The sequence below is a fragment of the Monodelphis domestica genome, chromosome 8 (genome assembly GCF_027887165.1).
Source record: "Monodelphis domestica isolate mMonDom1 chromosome 8, mMonDom1.pri, whole genome shotgun sequence".
NCBI lineage: Eukaryota > Metazoa > Chordata > Mammalia > Didelphimorphia > Didelphidae > Monodelphis > Monodelphis domestica.
In genome coordinates, this window is record NC_077234.1 from 45,915,593 (window position 1) to 45,935,922 (window position 20,330).

The 20,330-nt window shown below is 43.3% G+C and overlaps 1 protein-coding gene across 1 annotated transcript in view; it reads right to left on the reverse strand.

Moving 5' to 3' along the window:
- Window positions 1–20,330, reverse strand: part of MCF2L2 (MCF.2 cell line derived transforming sequence-like 2) — a 306,817-nt gene that overhangs the window by 254,700 nt on the left and 31,787 nt on the right. The window contains exon 3 of the mRNA XM_056808456.1: window positions 10,377–10,491. Coding sequence (XP_056664434.1) covers window positions 10,377–10,491 — 115 coding nt within the window. The remainder of the gene's footprint in view (window positions 1–10,376; window positions 10,492–20,330) is intronic.

Consider the following 20,330-nt stretch of genomic DNA (forward strand, 5'->3'; position numbering starts at 1 on the left):
GCCTCTCCTGCTGGAGCTTTCCCCAGTCTCTGGCACCTTCTCACCCTGCATTGGCTTCTCTCATGCCAGACTCCTCTACCCATTGGGGAGCTCCTGTTCTTTGAAGGGGGTCCTCAGTTTGGAGATGGACTTAGATTGTGTCTCTTCCTCTCCCAGCTGTAGCTCTCCCTTTGAGGACTTTGCTGCTGAGCCTGTTCCCAAGTACCCTTTTCCTCCTCTCTTTATGGGTTCTCTTTCCCCATTACTTTAGAAGCTCCTTGAGGGCAAGGGCTGCCTTTCCCTTTTCGCTTCTCTTTTCATCCTCAGTGCTTAGCATGGTACCTGACACATCATTAAGTGCTTAAAAGATTGCGTCATCAACCTGGGGGAGACAAGAGGAAGAGAGACATGCTAAGACCATGCCAGTTTTATTTTTTTTAACCCTTACATTCTGTCCTAATAACAATTCTAAGACAGAAGTTTAAGGGCTAGGCAATTGGGAGTTAAGTGACCTGCCCAGGATCACACAGCTAACATCTCTAGGCCTGGCTCTCTATCCATTGAGCCACCTAACTGCCCTTGACCAGGCTAGTTCTACAGCTTCTCACAGCTCTGAAAGGGGGAGGATGAAGTGCTTGGATCAACTACTCCAGGCTGAGAGCTTGGAGAAAACAAAGACAATTCAGACTCATCAAATAAATCTTGTAAATAATCAGATAAAAGGAGTCCTGGGGCAAAGGGTGGTCCTAAAGACACTTCCTCAGCCAGAGACTAGGTCATCAAAAAAGAAGTGGTACCTGGGAAGGGGGAGGGGGGCAGAAATACCCTTTTCTCTCACAGGAATGGGAGGGGCCAGCCTTGCAAGGCTAAACAGGAATTTTCCTACTGGGAACAAGGGAAACCAGATCAAAGCCAGAAATTCATGTTACTGTTGTTCAGTCTTTGTCTGATTTTTTCATGTCCCCTTTGGAGGTTTTCATGGCAAAGATCCTGGAGTGGTTTACCATTTCCTTCTCCAACACATTTTACAGATGAGGAACTAAGGCAAACAGGGTGAAGTGACTTGCCCAGGATCATACAGCTAGCAAGTATCTGAGGTCAAATTTGAACTCCTGACTCCAGGCCTTTCACTCAATCAATGGTGCCACTTAGATGCCCCTAGAAATTCATAGACATTGATAAAATAGAAGGGCAACAGAGATGAGGAAGAGACTTAAGACCAGGTCCTAAGAATTGGGGATGTTTAGTATGGAGGTGAGAAGACTCAGTGGGAATATAATAGTTGTTTCCCAATATTTGGCCCCAAACCTAACAAGAGCCCTCATTCTATTATTGTTGAAGAGGCTTGGGGTGGGGCTAGCCAAGAAAAAGCTCTGGCAGTATGAGGACTTGGGCAGAGGCTGTGAGGAAGCAGAGGGAGTACCACCCCCTGTAGGGGGAAGAAATAGAGATGCAAAAGCCCAGGGCTGGTTGGACCATTAGCCTCAATGTCTCTGGTGAACAAGAACTCCTCCTGCTTTGATGGAAGACCTGAACAAGTTGTTGTTTTAAAGATATTAAAGTGTTTTAAAGATATTAAAGCTGAAGTACATCAATCTTTACCCTTCTGGACCTTGGGGTTCCCTGTGGACTCATCACCCAGAATACCTCAACCTCTTTATACCAAGAAGAGTGGAATCTACAGAAAACTTCCAGGATAGTTCCCTACCAAAGAGGGCAATGATGCATTAAAAAAAAAGGAAAAAAACAAACAAACCCTTTCCTTCTGTCTTAGAATCAATACTGCATATTGGTTCTAACGCAGAAGAATGGGAAGGACTGGGCAATAGGGGTTAAGAGACTGGCCCAGGGTCACACAGCTAGAAAGTATCTGAGGCCAGATGTGAACCCAGGACCTCCCATCTCTAGACCTGACTCTCTACCCACTGAGCAACCCTGCTGCTCCTGATATACCCTTTTTTGTGGGACAGGCCAGGACAGCTGCAGAGATCCCCATCCAATTAAGCCAACAAGCATTTGTTAAGCATCTGCTCGGTGCCAGGCCTTGGGTGGAGCATGGAGGATACAAAGAAAGGGCAAAAACAAAGACAAAGAGAGCCCCGGCTCTCCAGGCTCACAGTTTAAGTGGGGAATGATCTCAGAGGAAAGCGGGGGAGGGGGGGGTCAGGAAAAGCTTCCTGGAGAAGGTGGAGATTTATCTGGAGATGTGAAGAAGCCAGGAAGTAGAGCTGATAAGGGGGAGGGGGGGGGAGGGAGAATTCCAGGGCTATGGGATGGTCAGTGAAAATTCCCAGAGTCAGGCAATGGAGTGTTTTCTGTTCGGAGCCCCAGGGAGGTCACTGGGACTTAAGGCAGTCTGGACAAGCAAGAAGCAAGCTGCATAGACTCGTTGATGCCAATCTGCCAGAGCTGTCGTGGAAGGCAGTGACTGTCACAAGCATCTACAGCATTCCTCTAATTTTCCCTGGTGGGTAATGGCAGGGGCAGTGTACCCCCAGACACTCAGGCACGCTATTATCCCGGAAATCCCTCTGCTCCCCAGGCCCTCGGGACTCCCCACCCAAAGCACCAGACCTCGGAGATCACCCTCCTTTGATTGCCCCTCAGTGAGATGGACAAAGGGACACACCTCATTCATTCATCCCGGAGAACCACCCCCACGCCCTCGGCTCACCTCCTCCCCAACCCCTGGCTCCAGGGTTATGTCCCCATTGCTGTAGAAGAATATAAAACCCCCAGAATGGAGGCATTCGGGGCTCCACTCATGCTGTCTTGCTGGCCGAAAATTCAACATTACTACTAAATCCCTCTCTTTACTTTAAAGCTAAATTTTGGGGTCTTGCGAGAGGTATCCTTCCCGAACCTCAGGGGTTCTCCTCTGCACCCCGCAACAACTAACCCTTTCTTCAGAAAGGAGCCCCCCTCCTTCTTAGACAAAAACAGCGGAGGGAGCCCTGCCCGGCTGGAGAGAGAGGAGGGCCCGGCAGCGGCAGCGACCAGGACTCCGATGGGGTACGATGGGGTACGGCGGGGTACGGCCGGGTACGGCCAGCCCCAGCCCCTTATCTCTCCAGTATGCTTTAGGTCCCGGAAGGGGCTTCATTCATCGGAAATCCATTGTTCCTCATCTCCAGCAGCCCAAGGCTAGCGGAGGAATGAGTGGGATGAGTTTTCCTGGGAATTCTTGCATGACTGGCGCTTTAGGCCAGGGATTATAGCCCAGAGCTCAGGCTTATCAGCACAGCCCTAGTCTGCTAAGGCAGTCAAAGATAGTGGGGGGAGGGGAGGAGAGTTCTAAATAAAAGGTCCAACCACCCCGCCTCTATTTACCTAAGAATCACAATGGAAATTCTTGCTGCTGTGGGGCACCACATCACTTCCCTTCCCGACGGTCTGTGGGGCTCCTTCACCACCTGGATGTGACCTACTTTTCCAGCTCATTATACATTCCTCCCCTTTAAGCACTTTACAATCTTTTCTCTCCACACAGTGCTGGGCACACACTCTTCATCTCCGCCTCTTGGGCAGGGGGGGGGGGGGGGGGGATGCACTGGAGGGAAAGGGATAGAGGCTAGCCTTTGGGAAGTGCCTGCTATGGGCCTGTGATGTCAGAGAGAGAACTCGCAGAGCCAAGCCTGTACCCTCTCTGAAACTTGTTTTCTCAGAGAGTTATCTAAAATCCAGGGAGATAAGGCTACTTGCCCAGGCCAATATGTGTTGGAAGCAAGGCTTGGGTTTTCCTATCTCTGAAGCCAGCTATCTAACCATTAGGCCATATTAACAGTCACTACTGTGGGGAGTCTATATATTCCTGTGAGGTGGAAGGACTGACCTTAAAAAAAAAAATTAAGGGAGACAACAATAACATAAACCCCCTTTTAAAATGTTCATTGCATTGGTTCCTTGATGGAATGGTATGGAAGAAATGAGGAAAAGAGAGAGTGGAAGAATAAATTAAAAACAATCCAAATAATGTCTGGATGATGAGATAGCTTCGCTTTTTAGTTTATTTTTTAAACCGTTACTGTGTGTTGGTTTCCAAAGCAGGAGAGCAGTCAAGGCTAGGCAATGGGAGTCAAATGACTTGCCCAGGGTCACACAGCTGGGAAGTGCTAAGGTCAAATTTGAACCTAGGACCTCCTGTCTCTAGGCTTGGCTCTCAATCCACTGAGCTACCCCCATAGTCTTGTTTTTTAGACCATTTTCTAGCCATGAAAACACAACTGGATAAGGGAACTAGGTCCAAGAATGGAGAAATAAAAACTCAATGAGCTGAATATAAATTTCAAAGAATTAAATATAATGGGGAAATGGGCATGAACTGATGCATGAAGAAGTAAACAGAACCACCAGAACAATGTACCCAGTACATTGTACCCAATGTACCCACAAAAGGTAAATTCTCTTCATGCCACAGAAGCGGAACTATGAGGGAATCACATTGCATACCAGAGTCATTTTTTGCTTAATTGTTCTTTGTTACAAAAAGAAGAACTCAATCTTGAGGGAGAGGTTTTGGGGGGTGGAACAAGTATTTCCTGCAATTACTGTACTGTAAAAATGTTTGTTGCATTGGTTCTTTGATGGATTGGTAAGGGAGGGAATGTGGAAGAGGGAGAGAGGAAAAATAAATTTAAAACAAAGAGTATAGATCAAACCTATTTTTTTAAAATGCCACTTTTGAGAAATATTAACCAAAAGCAGTTAGACTACCATTGTCATAAACCCAGCTGCAGATTGGGAGTTGGGCATTAATAAGAGTGGATACCTCACAACCAGTGTTCCCTTCCCATCTAACAGATAGGAAACCCAATGTTCAGGGAAGTGAAGCTGCCCTCAAAGCAGGGCTAACTAAATCCCTGGTCCTTTGACTCCAAAGAGAGTGCTCTTGCTGTCTCTAGATTAGTTTGGGATATAATTAACAAATTATACAGCAGATAGCAACTGGCTGACTAGAAGAAACCCCCAGCTGTCCCTGTGAGGAAAAAGAATACAAGAATATGGGACCACCCTGAAAAGGAAAACAACAGCTCCTTTAGGAACATGATTGGGTGGCTTTAGTTTGTTGGGGTTTGTTCCTTTCCTCTTAGGACTGATAGACAAGGACCAACTCTTCTCCAAGTCCAGGGCTCCAGGCAAATTAAGCTCTGTCCTCATCAAACCAAGGATGTGAACACTGGCACTGCCCTGACATCTCTGCTTACAACCTGGCCACTTTCCCCTCATCTTAAAGTCTATGAGTCAGATTTGGGTCCATATTTTCCTCCACAATACATCTTGGATGCAGGCATCTTCTGTCTCACCTAGGAAATGCCCATCACCATCTACTTCCCAGGATAATGGGGATGGGGGAGAAAAATGAGCCTGCAACCAGTTGACTAGAAACCAAGTCAGGAGTGCAATTTCTGTGGCTTTTCCTATCGACAATTGAATCAAGGGTAAAGTACTCAGTTTAGCTCACACATCCTCCATGAACTGATCTCAGCCCATCTTTCCAGCCTCACTGCACAGTACTGTCCTTCCTCACTGTCTGCAATCCATCCAGACTGGGGCGCTCTGCTTTTGGACTGGCCATCCTCTCTGTCCAGAACCCAATTGATCCTTATCTCCACTTCAGAGTGTCCTTTAATGCTGGAAGGACCAGGCATGTCATTCAATGCAAGAATGTTGTAACTTTTACTCTGAAATAAAAGTTTTATCTATTTTCTTTGCCTTGTGCATGGAAAAAAATGCCCTAAATGAATGGATGAAGCTGGGTCCCTCGAGGTGTTCTTAAATTCTGGTTAAGATGTAGCTCAGGCACTATTTTCATGTACTGTGAACCCTCTCTGACTGCTCCCAACTGATAGTACCTTCTGTTCCAAACCTGATGTCTAACTCTTTTGCATAGATTTGTATTGATTCACTTTATAGTTATGCTCTATGTTCTCATATATGTCTCTCCCCTTCCATTAGACTATTAGCTCCTTGATAGTAGGGGATGATTTTCTCTTTCTGCTTTATCCCCAGAGCATGTGGTAGGTGTTAGTACTTATTGACTGAGTAGAGATCATTTGGTCCAATACCCCATACACAATCATTTTGCTTTTTATTCACTTTATATTTTGAGAATGGCTCTGCCTATCTGCTCAGTTTGGAAAGGCAATGGCCACTCACTGGCAGGATCCCAATACTTACCCACATGGAAGCTTTACCATGGGCTGGTTCATTCTTCCTTATGAAGCCTGATAGCTTCCTACTTGCCCCCATTTCTGGGGACTCAACCTATTGGTCCCAGATTTAATAAGGACATCCTATTTACTTTAGAATTCCTGAGCTCAATGGACCCGTCAAATTCAGCCAGACATTATAGGCATGCATCCAAATTTGGTGCTCCTGCCTATTTTAATGAGGAGCAAACTGAGGTCCAGAAATTAAGTGACTTGCCCAACAACACCCATTCATCAATTAATTGGAAGGCAAAATTCATTCAAGTGTAGAATAAGCATAATTCAGAATTTTAGACAAACTACGTAAAAAGCAATGACGTTGACTAATAGTTATATTACCAAAATAATTTGGTTCTTTTAAGTTATATTTTTAAATTCCCTTAATTCAAGTTTTCAAATTAACTAAACTATTTGTTTGCTCATTGTTACATAATAGACCATCCTGGAACTTTCATATCCTTTTGCTGTAAAATGTGACTGTTTTGTGAACAAAAATCAAAGAAAGCATTTGTTATGAAAAACTCTTTGGGAGACAGCTGGGTGGCTCAGTGGATTGAGATCTAGACCTAGAGATGGGAGGCCCTGGGTTCAAATCTGGTACCAGATACTTCCCAGCTGTATGACCCTGGACAAGTCACTTAACCCCCATTGCCTAGCTCTTACCACTCTTCTGCTTTGGAACACATACACAGTACTGATTTTAAGCTGGAAGGTAAGGGTTAAAAAAAAAAAAAAAGAACTCTGTTACAAAGGCTACCCTGTAAAGTAAATCAACAAAGCTCTATCTGACCATGAATTTTAAGCATATTTCTCTACCACTCCACTAATCTAAAAGTTTCCTTGTCATTTCCGTAAGATGGACAGATTTTCCTTTTGTCTTGGGACTTGGACTAGGGCTAGAGTTACTTAATGCTTTTCTGTTATAGGACAAAGTTGATTCCAAGTATTGGGGAGATGAGACTCAGTGACTCAACTCGAACTCATGACTGAGACCAAGACAGGGACAAACAATCCTTCAGTTCCCATGCCTACAGCAGAATAGGGAAATGGTTTCACTTGCTACTAGCCCACAGTGTACAAGGGTGCTCGAGGCATTCCTGTGCATCTTCAAAAATATAATGGCAATTTCTCTGCTTTAGCTACTCACAAGCCTAAAGAGGATCCCAAACTTTCTATCCTCTCCTCTCTGAGGCTATAAGACCCTTGAGGGCGAGGACTATGTCCCATTTGTGATTGTATTCCATTGAGGCAGTTGGATGGCTCTGTGAACAGAACACCAGACTGGAGATAGGCGCTCCTCACTTCAAATATGGCCTCAGACACTTCCTAGCTGTATGACCCAGGAAAGTGACTTAACCCCAACTGCCCAGCTTTGCCCTTCTGTCTCAGAGTTGTTACTAGGACAGAAAGTAAGGTGTTTCTTTAAAGAAAAATCACTCTATTCCTTTAAATGTCCAGCCTAGTACCATGCATGGCACTTGGTACATGCTTGTAGAATGGATGTATGGATGGGTGAATGAATGAATCAATGGAAGGATGGATGGATGGATTCTCTTGCTTCTCTCACAACTCTCCTTCCATTAACTCCTCTAATTTCTCATGCTTTCAATCAATCAACAAGCATTTATTAAGTTTTATACAACAGGCACTTTACTAAGAACTGGAGATGCAAAAAAGAAGCAAAAGACAACCCCTGTCTTCAAAGGGCTTCCAGTCTAATGGAGGAGATAACATGCAAACAAATATGTATAAAGCATAGGATAAATAAGAAAAATTTGACAGAGGGAAGGTACTAGAATTAAGAGGAGTTGGGGAAGGCTTCCTGCAGAAGGTAGGATTTTTTTTTAAACCATTTAAACCCTTACCTTCCATCTTAGAATCAATACTGGGTATTGGTTCTAAGGCAGAAGAGTGGTAAGGGCAATAGGGATTAAGTGACTTGCCCAGGGTCACACAGCTGGGAAGTGTATGGGGCCAAATTTGAACCCAAGACCTCCCATCTCTGGGCCTGACTCTCAATCCACTGAGCCACCCAGCTGCCCCCAGAAGATAGGATTTTTGTTGGCACTTAAAGGAAGTTAGAGAGTCTAAGAGGTATTGGTAGGGAGAAACAGCATCCCTGGCAGAGGAGACAGCCTGGACCAAGACTATGAGGGTACCTGTCACCTTCATGGGCAAACAAACATCTGGGAAATGTCTATCTTGAGCACAACTTATCTCTTCACTTCCAGATTGCATATGGATTTCATTTTAATTTCCAACTGTCCACTGGACATTTCTACTTGGATATTCCCTTGGCATCTGAAACTTGACTTGTATCAAATATTCTTGTTTGTCTAGACCAAATAAATTCCTCCTTCAGACTTCCCTACTTCAGTTAATGACACCACCCTGCTTGTAGAAAGACCTCTGGGATCTTCTGACTATTCTCTCTCTCTCTCTCTCCCCTTTCCAAAACTGAACAATTTCACAACAATGAGATAGTGGGAGTTAGTGGGGTGACTGTTCATGTGAAAAAAAAAATCTGGGAGTTTTTTGGACCCTAAAAAAATTCAATATGAATCAAGAGTGTGATGGGCAAGAGTGCCTGTGCATCTCCTATTTATCTGCTTTGGCCACTTACAAGCCTAAAGTACTTCTCTTGACACACCTGGTGTTATCGTTCTAGAGCTTAGAACTCATATCTTAGGAAGGATATTCATGAACTGGAATATGTCCAGAGAAGGATTCCCTGGGGGCAGTTGGAAGAAGTGGAGGGGAGTGGGACAGGTAGATGGCTTAGTGGATTGAAAGCCAGGCCTAGAGAAGGGAGGTCCTGGATTCAAATTTGACCTCAAACAGTTCCTAGCTGTGTGACCCTGGGCAAGTCACTTAGTCCCCATTGCCTTGGAACCAATACACAGTACTGATTCTAAGACAGAAGGTAAAGGTTTAAAGAGAGAGAGGGAGAAAGACGGAGAGAAGTGGGGAGGAGATTAGGGTGTGTGGGTTTGAACTTTAGAGCTTTCTTCAAGTATTTGGCCAAGATCACAGAGGTGGGATTTGAACCCAGTTGCTCTTCTGGAGTCAGTGTTTCCCCCTCACATCATGTATTGCATTTGGTTACTGCTGTGATCTCTTTCCACTCTGAAATTCTGCCTAGAACTGATACTGACAGGGTAAGGTTAAAAAAAGAAAATGGACTAGCATGTGGAAGGAGAGCTATAAAATGTGGAAGAGCTGGCTTTTGGGTTAAGGAAACCTGAATTCAAGTCCCACCTCTGACATATACTGGTTTCTCTTCAAATCTCAGGACCCTCTGATAGCTCCTTCTAAGACAGTAAGTGCCAAGTAGTTGTTAGTCTACATTGGTAAAGGGAGTCCCACAGAATACACCAAAACTATGGTGTAGTACCTACTCCCCTCTCCCAAAAAAAGCGAATTAAAAACTGAAAGAGGGAGGGCATCAAGAATACAAAGACAAAAGCAAAAGAATCCCTGCTCTCAAAGAATTTATATTCTACTGGGGAATACAGGTAAATTAAAGCAACTTTGAGGCATCACTTCATACCCATCAACTGTGCAAAAATAACTAAAAATGAAGAATCTTAACTCTGGTGAGACTTGAAAGGAAAAAGGCTTCCCTTATTCATTACTGGTAGAATTGCAGAACTGTAGAATCTTTTGAGAGAGCAAGCCAGAAGTATATACCCACCAAAAAAAATCACACCCTTTGAACCAATAGTTTGATTGTTTGGAGCAACAGCGTTCACTCTAACACAACAGTCACAGATAGAAAGTCAGAGACTTTCTAGCCGCACGTTGTCATTTAACTTCTCTCTGATTCATTTCCTCCCCTGTAAAATGAAGAGGTTGAATAGAATGACTGCTAAATTCTCTAGCAGCTTTAATCTATTACTAGATATCTTTTAAAATTCCTTCTAGTTCTAAATCTGGCGTCTTTGGCATAAAGACTTATCAACATTTTTGTTTTGTGATTCCATTCTTTCTCAAGTCCTATTGAATGTATCTTCTGAGGTGATCAGCCCATTCAACAGAGATGTCCTGATGTAGAAGAAACATTCCACCTTTATCCTTCCAGCCCAGACATATAGAGATGCTGGATATGCTCGGCCAGGGAAAACATGTGCTCACCAGTAGAGGGAACAGCAGTCTGGGAAAGGACAAGACCAGAGCATACTGGCTTACCTGGGGATGCTGGTCAAGTAGGTCACAACATTCAGGAAATCTTCGTCAGGGATTTCACTGAAACCTACAAACTCAGGGAAGGTTATGATTGGGGCGCCATCTTTCCCTCGGCCTCCTGCAAAGAGAGAAAGGAGAGTCAGAATTTGATATGGATTTTCATGTTAGTCATGGAATCAATTAAGCACTTAGCATGTGCTAAGGACTGTGTTAGTCAATGGGGACACAATGAAAGGAGCTGCCCTCAAGGAGCTCACACTCTAATGGAACAACGAGGTACATATACGCTATACCAGGCTGTGCTGGAGGTAATCTTGGGAGAAATCATTAGCAATGAAGAGAAGTGGAAAAGTCAGAAGGTAGGATTTGACTTCAGTCTTGAAAGAAGTCAAGGGAAGCCAGGAATTAGAGACAAAGAATCACAATGACGAAATCAGAAGATGGAGTGTCACAGGGGGGGGGACGAGGAAGCTGATGTCACCAGACTGTAGGGCATGTGGAAGGTCCTAAAGTAGGCAGGAAAGAGCCAACATCATAAAAGGCTTTAAAAGCCCAAAAGTTTGATACTTGATCCTGGGGGTGGTAGGGAATGGCTGAGGTTTACAGAGTAGGGAATGGCTTGGTCAGATCTGAGATCTAGCAATATTGGAGGATGGAACAGAGTGAGGAGAGACTTGTGGCCATAAGGCTACTGCAACAGTGCAGTTGTGAGGGGATGAGAGCCTGATGAAGGCTTTGTTGGAGGAAGAGGGCACATATGAGAAATGTTGTAAAGGATTTGGCCATAGATATGCTATATGGGGTGAATGGGACTAAGGAGTGAGGATGATATCTAGGGTGGGAGAAGAATGGTCCCCCCCAACCACCCCTACACATACACACAGTAATAGGGAATTAGGAAGAGGAGAGGGTTTGGGGGGGAAGATAGTGAGAGAGATCAATCTTAGACATGATGAGTTTCAGATGTTTCATCTAAGTTGTTACCAGCTTTCTCAAGTTTAGCCACAAAAGCAAGGAGAGTTAGGACAGCAATAGTGATAATGGTAGGGCCAGTGAAGGTTTTTAAGGATAGAGAAATATGGGCAGGTTTATAGTTAACAGAGAAGCAGCAGAAAGAGAGAGATTGAAGACAAGGGAGAGAGTAGAGATGATAAAGGGATGGAATAGCATCACTTGAGCATCGCCTTGGCAAGGAAAAGAGCCACCTTGTCATTGGAGATGGGTGAAGGAAAGAGTGAAGGAAGGCATTTGAGTGATGAGGAGAAGGTTGTTAGTGAAATGGATTTAGCATTTTCAGGAGGAAAAAGTGACTGAACCAGCATTTAATCTGGAGCTGGGAGTAACCTGAGCTCAAATTTGTGTCTTGACATTAGGATGCTGTGACCATGAGCAAATAATTCTGCCTCTCTGATCCTCAGTTTTCCTTCCCTATAAAATAAGTAAACTCATACCCATTAGACTATGAGCTCCTCAAGTGCAGGCTCTGTCTTTTGCCTTTCTTTATAACATAGTGCCCAGCATGTAAGAGACACTTAAATGAATTTTTATTGACTGACTGGATGAATAACCTAATAAGGTTTCTGTGAAGATCCAATGAAATTAGATAATGTAGGTGTAAAGGAGAGTGGGGGACCCTTGTGAGACTTCAACAAAAGCTGGAGATCTTTGGAGGCTCAGAGATGGAGATAATGAGAAAGCCTCCAGAGATAAACTAAATATTGCCCATCCTAAGGGTGGGAGGCTTCAATACCTTAATTGCTTATGAAGAGGTCAATAAGACAATAAACATACTGCATTCACATACTCTGTACTACAGCTTATATAAGCTGGCCTAGCCACAGAATTGGATTGGCCCATTCAGCCAACACCTCATTCTCCTCCCCTGAAGAAGAGCAAAGTGACTCATCTTTGCGAGACCCTTATAGTTTTTCATGGCCGATTTTATGTTGCCACAATTTAGAAAGTGCACTGATAAGCTAGAGAATATCCCAAGCAGGGCAACCATGATGGTAAACGGCTTTGAGTTCATGACATATAAGATTTGGTTGGAGGAACCAGGCATACGCAGGCTGGAGAAGAAAAAAATGGGCAATGCAAGGAGAGGCAGAGAGAGACATGTTAGCTCGGATCCAGAATATGAAGGGCTGTCTTTGGAAAGAGAGTTAGACTGGAACAACCTCCAGTAATGAATGCAGAGTGAAAGGAGCAGAACCAGGAGGACATTGTATACAGAGACTGATACACTGTGGCACAATCCAATGTAATGGACTTCTCTACTAGCAGCAATGCAATGATTCAGGACAATTCAGAGGGACTTATGAGAAAGATACTATCCACATCTAGAGAAAGAACTGTGGGAGCAGAAATGCAGAAGAAAAACAACTGATTGATCACATGGTTTGATGGGGATATGACTGAGAATGTTGGCTTTAAATGATCACTCTATTGCAAATATCGCTGATAGGGACATAGGTTTTGAACAATGATACATGTGAAACCCAGTAGAATTGCTCATCAGCTCTAAGAGGGGGCAGGGCGAGGGAGGAGGGAAGGGAAAGAACATAAATCATATAACCATGGAAAAATATTCTAAATTAATCAATTAAAAATTTAAAAAAAAAGGAAAGAAGGATTAGAGCTGTTCCTCTTGGTCTCAGAAGCCAGAACTAGAAGATGAAAAAAGGCCAATTTAGATTTTACGTTAATGAGTCAATCAACAAGTATGTTTTAAATGCCTACAATGTGCCAGTGTGCTAGATGTAGTCAGCAAAATCTTCCTAACAGGAAGTCCCAATGCTACAGCTCCATGTGGCTTCCCAGATTATAATGCCAGTGTTATGGCACTGTGTGTGTGTGTATGTGTGTGTGTTTTTCAATTATAATCCCTTTGCCCGGAATAAAGACTCACTATTATAACTAAAAACAGCAGCAGCAATAACAACAACAAAGGAACGTCTAACAATGAGAGTTGTCCCAACATCCAGAAGACTTCTTGGGAAAGTAAATGGTGGCCCCTCACTGGGTATCTTCAAGCAGAGAGTAGACAAGCTCTTTCTAGGCGTGTTGTAGTGGGGATTCTCACCAAAGTATGGGATAGGAAAGATGGACTTGGAGATGCTTCTTAACACTAAAAACCTGAGATTTGGGGATCCCTGCCTTCAGAGGTCCCTCCCTCCTCTACTCCCCATTATCCAAAGATATTTGTAATCAGCAGAGTCTGATACACAGTGGGTACTTAATAAAGGCTTGTTCCTTTCCCCCACGCACTCCCCCACCATCTCAGTTTGGGGGGGGAGAGTTTTTTTAATCTTATATTATTATATATCACCAAAGGAATGTTGGGGTTGGACACTCTCAGAGGCCACTAGCTCAACCCTTTACGACTGACCAAAATGCCTTCATCGATACCTCCAACCAACGGCCATCCAGCATCCACTTGAAGGTCTTCACTGAGGGAAAGCCCATGTGATTCTCTACCTCTGTCATTAACCTGCAGGACTGGTTAATGTCTTTTGTCACTAAAACCCCAGAAAGTGCATTGTTGGGCTATAATTATCCCCCAACAAATTTACCTTCACAAGTGACTCTGAAAATTCATTTTTACATATGATGGAGAGAAAGTTGGGGCTGTTTGGATTTATACAGAATACTGAATATGAGTATTTACTTGGTTGTCCCTCTAGTTAAAAGTGGATATTAACTTAAGGTTGGACCTTTATTCCAAAGGCAGAACTAGCACCAAGAACTTGTCTTGCCTTCGGAGACATTAAAGTATTTACCGCCATCTTGTGAGAAAAAATGGCAACGCAGGAGAAGTTGGAAGGAATTCTCCAACAAATTCTTTTGGTTAAGAATGGATCACAGGATTTCAGATTACAGATGTAGGACTGAAAGGAACCTCAGAGAACAATTGGTCCACTCCCCTAGAGGAGGAAACTGAGGCACTTCACAATTATTACAGCTCTAGATAACTACTAGCTATTCTGATTATGATTATTCCTCAAGAAGTATTGGGTATGAAAGATAGCACAAACTAAGCAAGAGATTGAAAAAATGCTGTTCTTTGGGGGCCCAGTGGAAATCCCACAGACACGGTCATGAATCTATCAAGCATGACAGCAACCCCAGAAGTTTTTCACTTACATCTGATTCTATAAGAAGAAGAAACCTTTTCAATGAAGGAGATGCTGCCCGTTCTCACCTTCCTCTAACAACGAAGATCAAGAACCACAAATTCATCTAATAATCCTTTCATTGGAAAGTTTCCTCTCCTAGTAAAATATCTTTTCTTTTTCAAAGCTGCTAACAAGGGGAAAAAAATGAGCTGCTATCCATTGAAACTTAAGGTTGGACATTTATTCCAAAGGCAGAACTAGCACCAAGAACTCTCATATTTTCTGTTTGCTCTTTGGTTGAACTCCTAAAAACAGCAAACCATCAAAAACCAGGAGTAAGAAGAGAGAGAAGGTGCTGAGAGGACTGGCCCCTCCACAATCATGACTGACACCACTGCACACAAGATCAACTAGGGTTACTACTGCCTACTGAAAGGATGAACAATGAGTACATTCATTAAGACAAGTTTCCTTTATGGTTCTTTGAGGAAGAACGGCCAGCTTCAATGGGACCTGATAATTTTCTTAGCCTTAATTAACAGCAGCTGAAAATGCTCCTCCAAGCTATTCATGGCGATGGCCCAAGCCATGGCCATTGCCTGCTTGGCATGAATAAGTCCTAGGACAGAAGCCATTCTAGCCAACTTGATGCAAGTTGTTAGTAGAAGTATGATGGGAATCTGAGTTGACAGATGTGCTAATGGATCTCCCGTGTTCATCAGATTTGAGGAGACTGGCACCATGTCTAGATATCATGTTCCAGATAACATCGTGAGATGTTTAAACCCACAGGGTTCCGGTTACCGAGTCCAGAGGAACTTTTCCTTCACAGTCGACATTGCCCCTTGGGATGTTGGCATCTCCTCTAACCACATCAACTCTGCTATCAAACAGGTTTCCCATAATCAGATCTAAGCTGGGCTTTATTTCCAGGGCAGAAGGTGGTTCCCCATCCAAAGAAGGCATTCCCATCCAAGCCACAGATGTCCTTCTACCCAGAGCCATGGCTCCTACTTCGAAGCTGGCAGAATGAAAAGGTATTTGGGTGAACTTTGTCACTGGTGAGGCAGTGCTGTATGATGGATAGCTCACTGGTTTTGGAGTCAGGAAGACTTCTTCCACTTCCTAGTTATGTGACTATAGGGAAATTGAGTGATATCTCTGAGCTTTGGTTTCCTCATACATAACGATGTCAATAAGTCCCATCCTCACAGGGTTTAAATGAACTGGCTGTATAAATTCCAGTTATTATTACTGATAACAACTTCCTGAAAATTATGTTAAAACATGGCAAGCCCAGAAATAGGTGATTTATTGGATTTAGGTCAGGCCCTCTCATGATGGGTGGTGAAATCTAAAGACAGGATCCCTGGATTTGGAAGCTAAAGGACCTGAATTTGAAGCCCAGATCTACCATCTACCATCTTTGTGCCTAATGAAAAGTCACTTTTGGGGGGCCTCAGTTTCCTCATCTGTAAAATAAGGGGGTTGGTCTAGATGACCCCTAAGATCTCCTCTGGCTCTAAATCTGTGACTCCAAGGCCCCTTCCAGATCTTGATCCTTTGGTATCACGCTTGGATTACTTCAACAATCTCTTCTCTCTCTTCCCATTTCTTTTCTACTCTGCCTTGTATTGGCATTCAAGCCTTCTGCAGAATGGCCTTATCTCCTTGTTCACCTTTGCTAACCTTCCACTCCAGCCAAAGTGGTCTGTTTGCTCTTCCCTGAACAAGTCTGCAACATTCCTCTCCCCCCACTTTTTCAGACTGGCTCCTTTTGGGTAACTTAGACTCTTCAGAAGTTGGGGGGAGGGGGTAAAGTGAGAGGTTACGTTCCCAGTCACATATCCAGCCAGGATCACATGGCAAAATGGAACTCAGATCCTCCTAATTCCAAGGCCAGCTCTCTGTTGGCTTTCATTTCTCATTTTCAGTTAAACAATCCAACAAGCAATCAAGCCCTTTCTCTGTTCACACATTGTGCCAGATGCTGTAAAGTTGGCTGACTCATTGTGGGGAAAGGCCCACTAGCAAACAAGGGGGATACTATCCTAGGAAGAGAGAGCTACCCCCCAACTCTGCCTGTGCCCTGGGACCATGTTCTGTGGCTCCCGCCAGTTAGACCTGTGAAGTCTCCCCCATTAGAATGTCAGCTCCTTGTGGGGAGGCCATTTCATTTGTCTTTACCTTCCCAGTGTCCAGTGTCACTGAAGATCAGTCAGTGGCACATAAAAGCCTGTTTAGGTTCCAACGAGCAGGCATAATAGAACTATATCAAAGGGAAGAGATGTCACAAGTAATTCATCTCAGGACTGAGACGGGCCATAGCCAATATCCAGGATAGTCGTAGACATGATGTAAATATATTTATATGTTTTAAGGAATGGGTGTTTCAGACGTGAAGGTCAAAGCCATAAGTGTGTCTTTTCAGAACAGTATTATAGGTCACCTTTGTGGGAAGAAAGACATAACTGTCTAAACTCCCTAGGGCATGGCAGAAACCCCTGGGATAGCTTCATGGAAGAAGGAAAACTCTTTTTCTGGGGTTGTCTCCCTGGAAGATGTCAGGCTGATCAAGGTTCCTCAGGAAATGGCCAATCCAGTATGGCAGACCCAGCCAAGGAATAGAGGTGTATATATAGCTCAATATGGCGGCCAAAAATGGGGGCTGAAATGAACAAACAAGGAGTTATGGGCCTAGAAAAGGCTGGGTAAGGCCAGGGGACTCAGATTCAGGTGGTGTTGTCAAATATACCCATTGAAGGAATATGGAAAGTAAGAGCTGTCGTTTACACTTCCATAAATGGAGCTGTGTTCATGTTGTAGAGGAGATTCCTTGGTGGGGTATAGGTTGGACCAGAGGTCCATTGAGACCCCTTTCAGTTATGTCTCTGTTCTCTATTTACAAAACTTATTAATATGGCATTTGGAGCATGATGAAATTTCTATAACTCAAATTACAGAGTTGTTGATTATTCATTAGCAACATGGAAAGGGAAATAGAATGTTTGAGAAACCTATAAAGACTACAACCATACAACCCACTCAATTCTAGATGCTGGTCAAATGAGACCATCTCTCTAATACATCAGGCAGTTTGTTGAGCACAGACCAAATCAAGGGATGGAAGAACCTCAGAAGTCAGGGAATATTCTTGAAGCATGAATCCCTTCTCATCACATCCCCAAGATGTAGTTGTTCAGTCCCTGTTTGCATAGCTCCAGTGATGGAGGACTCATTACTTTATTCATAGATCATAGATCATTGAGAGCTGGAAAAGACCTCAGGAACCATTGAGTTCAACCTTTTCATTTTATAACTGTGGCCCAGAGAGGTAAAGTGATTGGTTCAGGGTCACACAGATAGTAAATGTCTAAGACGGGTTTTGCATCCAAGTTTTCCTATCTCTAGGGCTCTATCCAGTAAGTTATGCTAATTAGCTAACATTTGATAACAGGAAGCCATATAAACAAATTCATGAATCAGGTTTTGTGGGCACTTCCCATTCCAAAGTCAACTGATGAAGTGAGAACCTGCTCTGGCCAGAAGCAAGCTGTTTGAATGCTAGAGCTGGGCAGAGATCAGAGAGATGCAGACCTTGAATGACCCTTTATTGGAGATGTTGGTCAAAAAAAGATTGAGGAATTCCCTTCCAATTCTGAAACTGTGATCTGCTGCAATCCCAGGAACACCAAGGACCTCAAGTGTGCACCTAGAAGGAATCTCAGAGGCCACCTTGAGAGCCTTCATTTTTCAGATGAGGAAAGTGAGACCCATGGAGGTCATATGACTTGCTCAGGGTCATACAGATGGCAACTGGAAGAGCTAGGACTGGAACCCAAATCCTCTAGCCTGAGGGCTAGTGATCCTTCACCATACCACTCTACTTCCCAAATCTCCCATGGCGTACCTGGAAATGCTGCAAAGTATTTTTTATTTTTAGTTCGATGGCAATCAAAGCAGAAAGCCTCACTCAGGCAAGTAAACATTTCTGCCTCCAGAAGTCCCCAACAATTTAATGACTTTGCTAATTGTTTCCCCCTGCTCTGATGGTTTACTGATATTGAACTGCAAATATATGTGAACTATAATTATAATCAGAGAAAGATCTGTGCCCAGGTGGTCTACATAGTCAGGTAGGGGCTTCCTATCACCATAGTCTGATACCAGATTTTTTATTATTCTGCTGTAAACTGTAAGACTAGATGACTGCCAAATGAGGGGGCTATGGATATATAATTACTTCCAACACCCATTCTAGCTCTAACTCCAGCATGCCAAGATCAATGCTGTGAATTTCTGAAATGCCCTGATTTCTAAGCAGACAATTGACTCCTGAAATGCCCTGATCTCTAAGCAGACAATTGACTCCCTGTTACCTAATCCAGGCCAGTAAACTGGATTTATGAAGCACCTACTATGTGCCAGGCACTGAACTAAATGCAATTAATTGATAAGATACAATTAATTGAAAGAAAGACAGTCCCTGCCCTCAAAGAGTTTACAATCTAATGGGAGGAGAAAACACACAAAAGGAGGTGGATTCGCTCTAGGATAAAATACAACTCCTCTATTTGGCATTTGAAGCCTTCACAACATGGCTCCAATCTTCCTTTCCCAGCTCATTATACATCATTCCCCATTACACACATTCTATTTAGCCAAACTGGTTTCGTTGCTAATCCTTGTACATAAAGCTCTGGGCAATTGTTTAGATTGTCCCCCAATATGTGGAATGGTACACCCCCTCTTCACCTCTGACTCTTAGCATCCCTAGTTTCCTTTGGAGCTCAATTCAAACACTGCTTTGTACACGAAGCCTTTTCTGATCCTTTGTGTGTGTGTGTGTGTGTATGTGTGTGTGTGTGTGTGTGTGTGTGTATACACACATACATACATATGTGTTATACATTGTAGGAAAGGATTTCTAGCAGGCTTAGCAATGCGGGCTGGCAGCCTGGGATGGTGCAAGATCAACATTCCACAGACCTTGGCTGGGTCAGGATTCTAAGGCAGCCGGAAAGTCTCCTTTCTCTCAAGCTAGTCTGGCTGGAAGGTGTGCCTAGTGGTCTCCCTGAAGAACCAACTGAGGAGCTGCCAAGGACTTTGGATGATCAAAAAAAGGTTGAGTGAGTGTTCCCCTTCACACTGTGAATGGTGAGAGCCTTCTCCCTTCTTGGCCCCTGTGAGGACGTTACATCTAGACTCTGCTGGCTGACCCGTGGACATTCCTAACCCCTTGTAGTTTAGTTTTAGTTAAGTTAAGGTTTAATTAAATTTGATCCCAGGGTGGGTTGATAGAAGTAGTACTTCCCGAAATCCCCTTCAATTCCCTTTATCCTTTTTAATGGAATATACCTCTGTTGTCTATTTTATTAGTGTTATCTTCCCTTACCCTTCCCTGAAACCTTTCCCTAAAACCTTCCCTATAACAGTTTTTAATGTAACAATAGCATGTATCATATGCATACACACCTACCACTGAGGATATACATATATGGTAAATTGCATGCCTGTATGGTATGCATAACACACAATATGCATATGTTGTATATTATATGGACATAAGCACATAAAAGGGGTGATATTTGATATTTGGATCAATGCATTCTATGTATACCATGCATTCTATTGATAATATATCAATATATTGCATACATATATAAATCAAGTAATATCCAATTACATATGTATCAAATCATAATCTATATGTATAACAATATATTGCACGTATCATATACGTACATGTACACATGCATGTTGTCTATTGTGTATGTCTACTATGCCATGTATACATGTTTGTATTAATCTATGCATCTATCTATATACATACAGCAATATA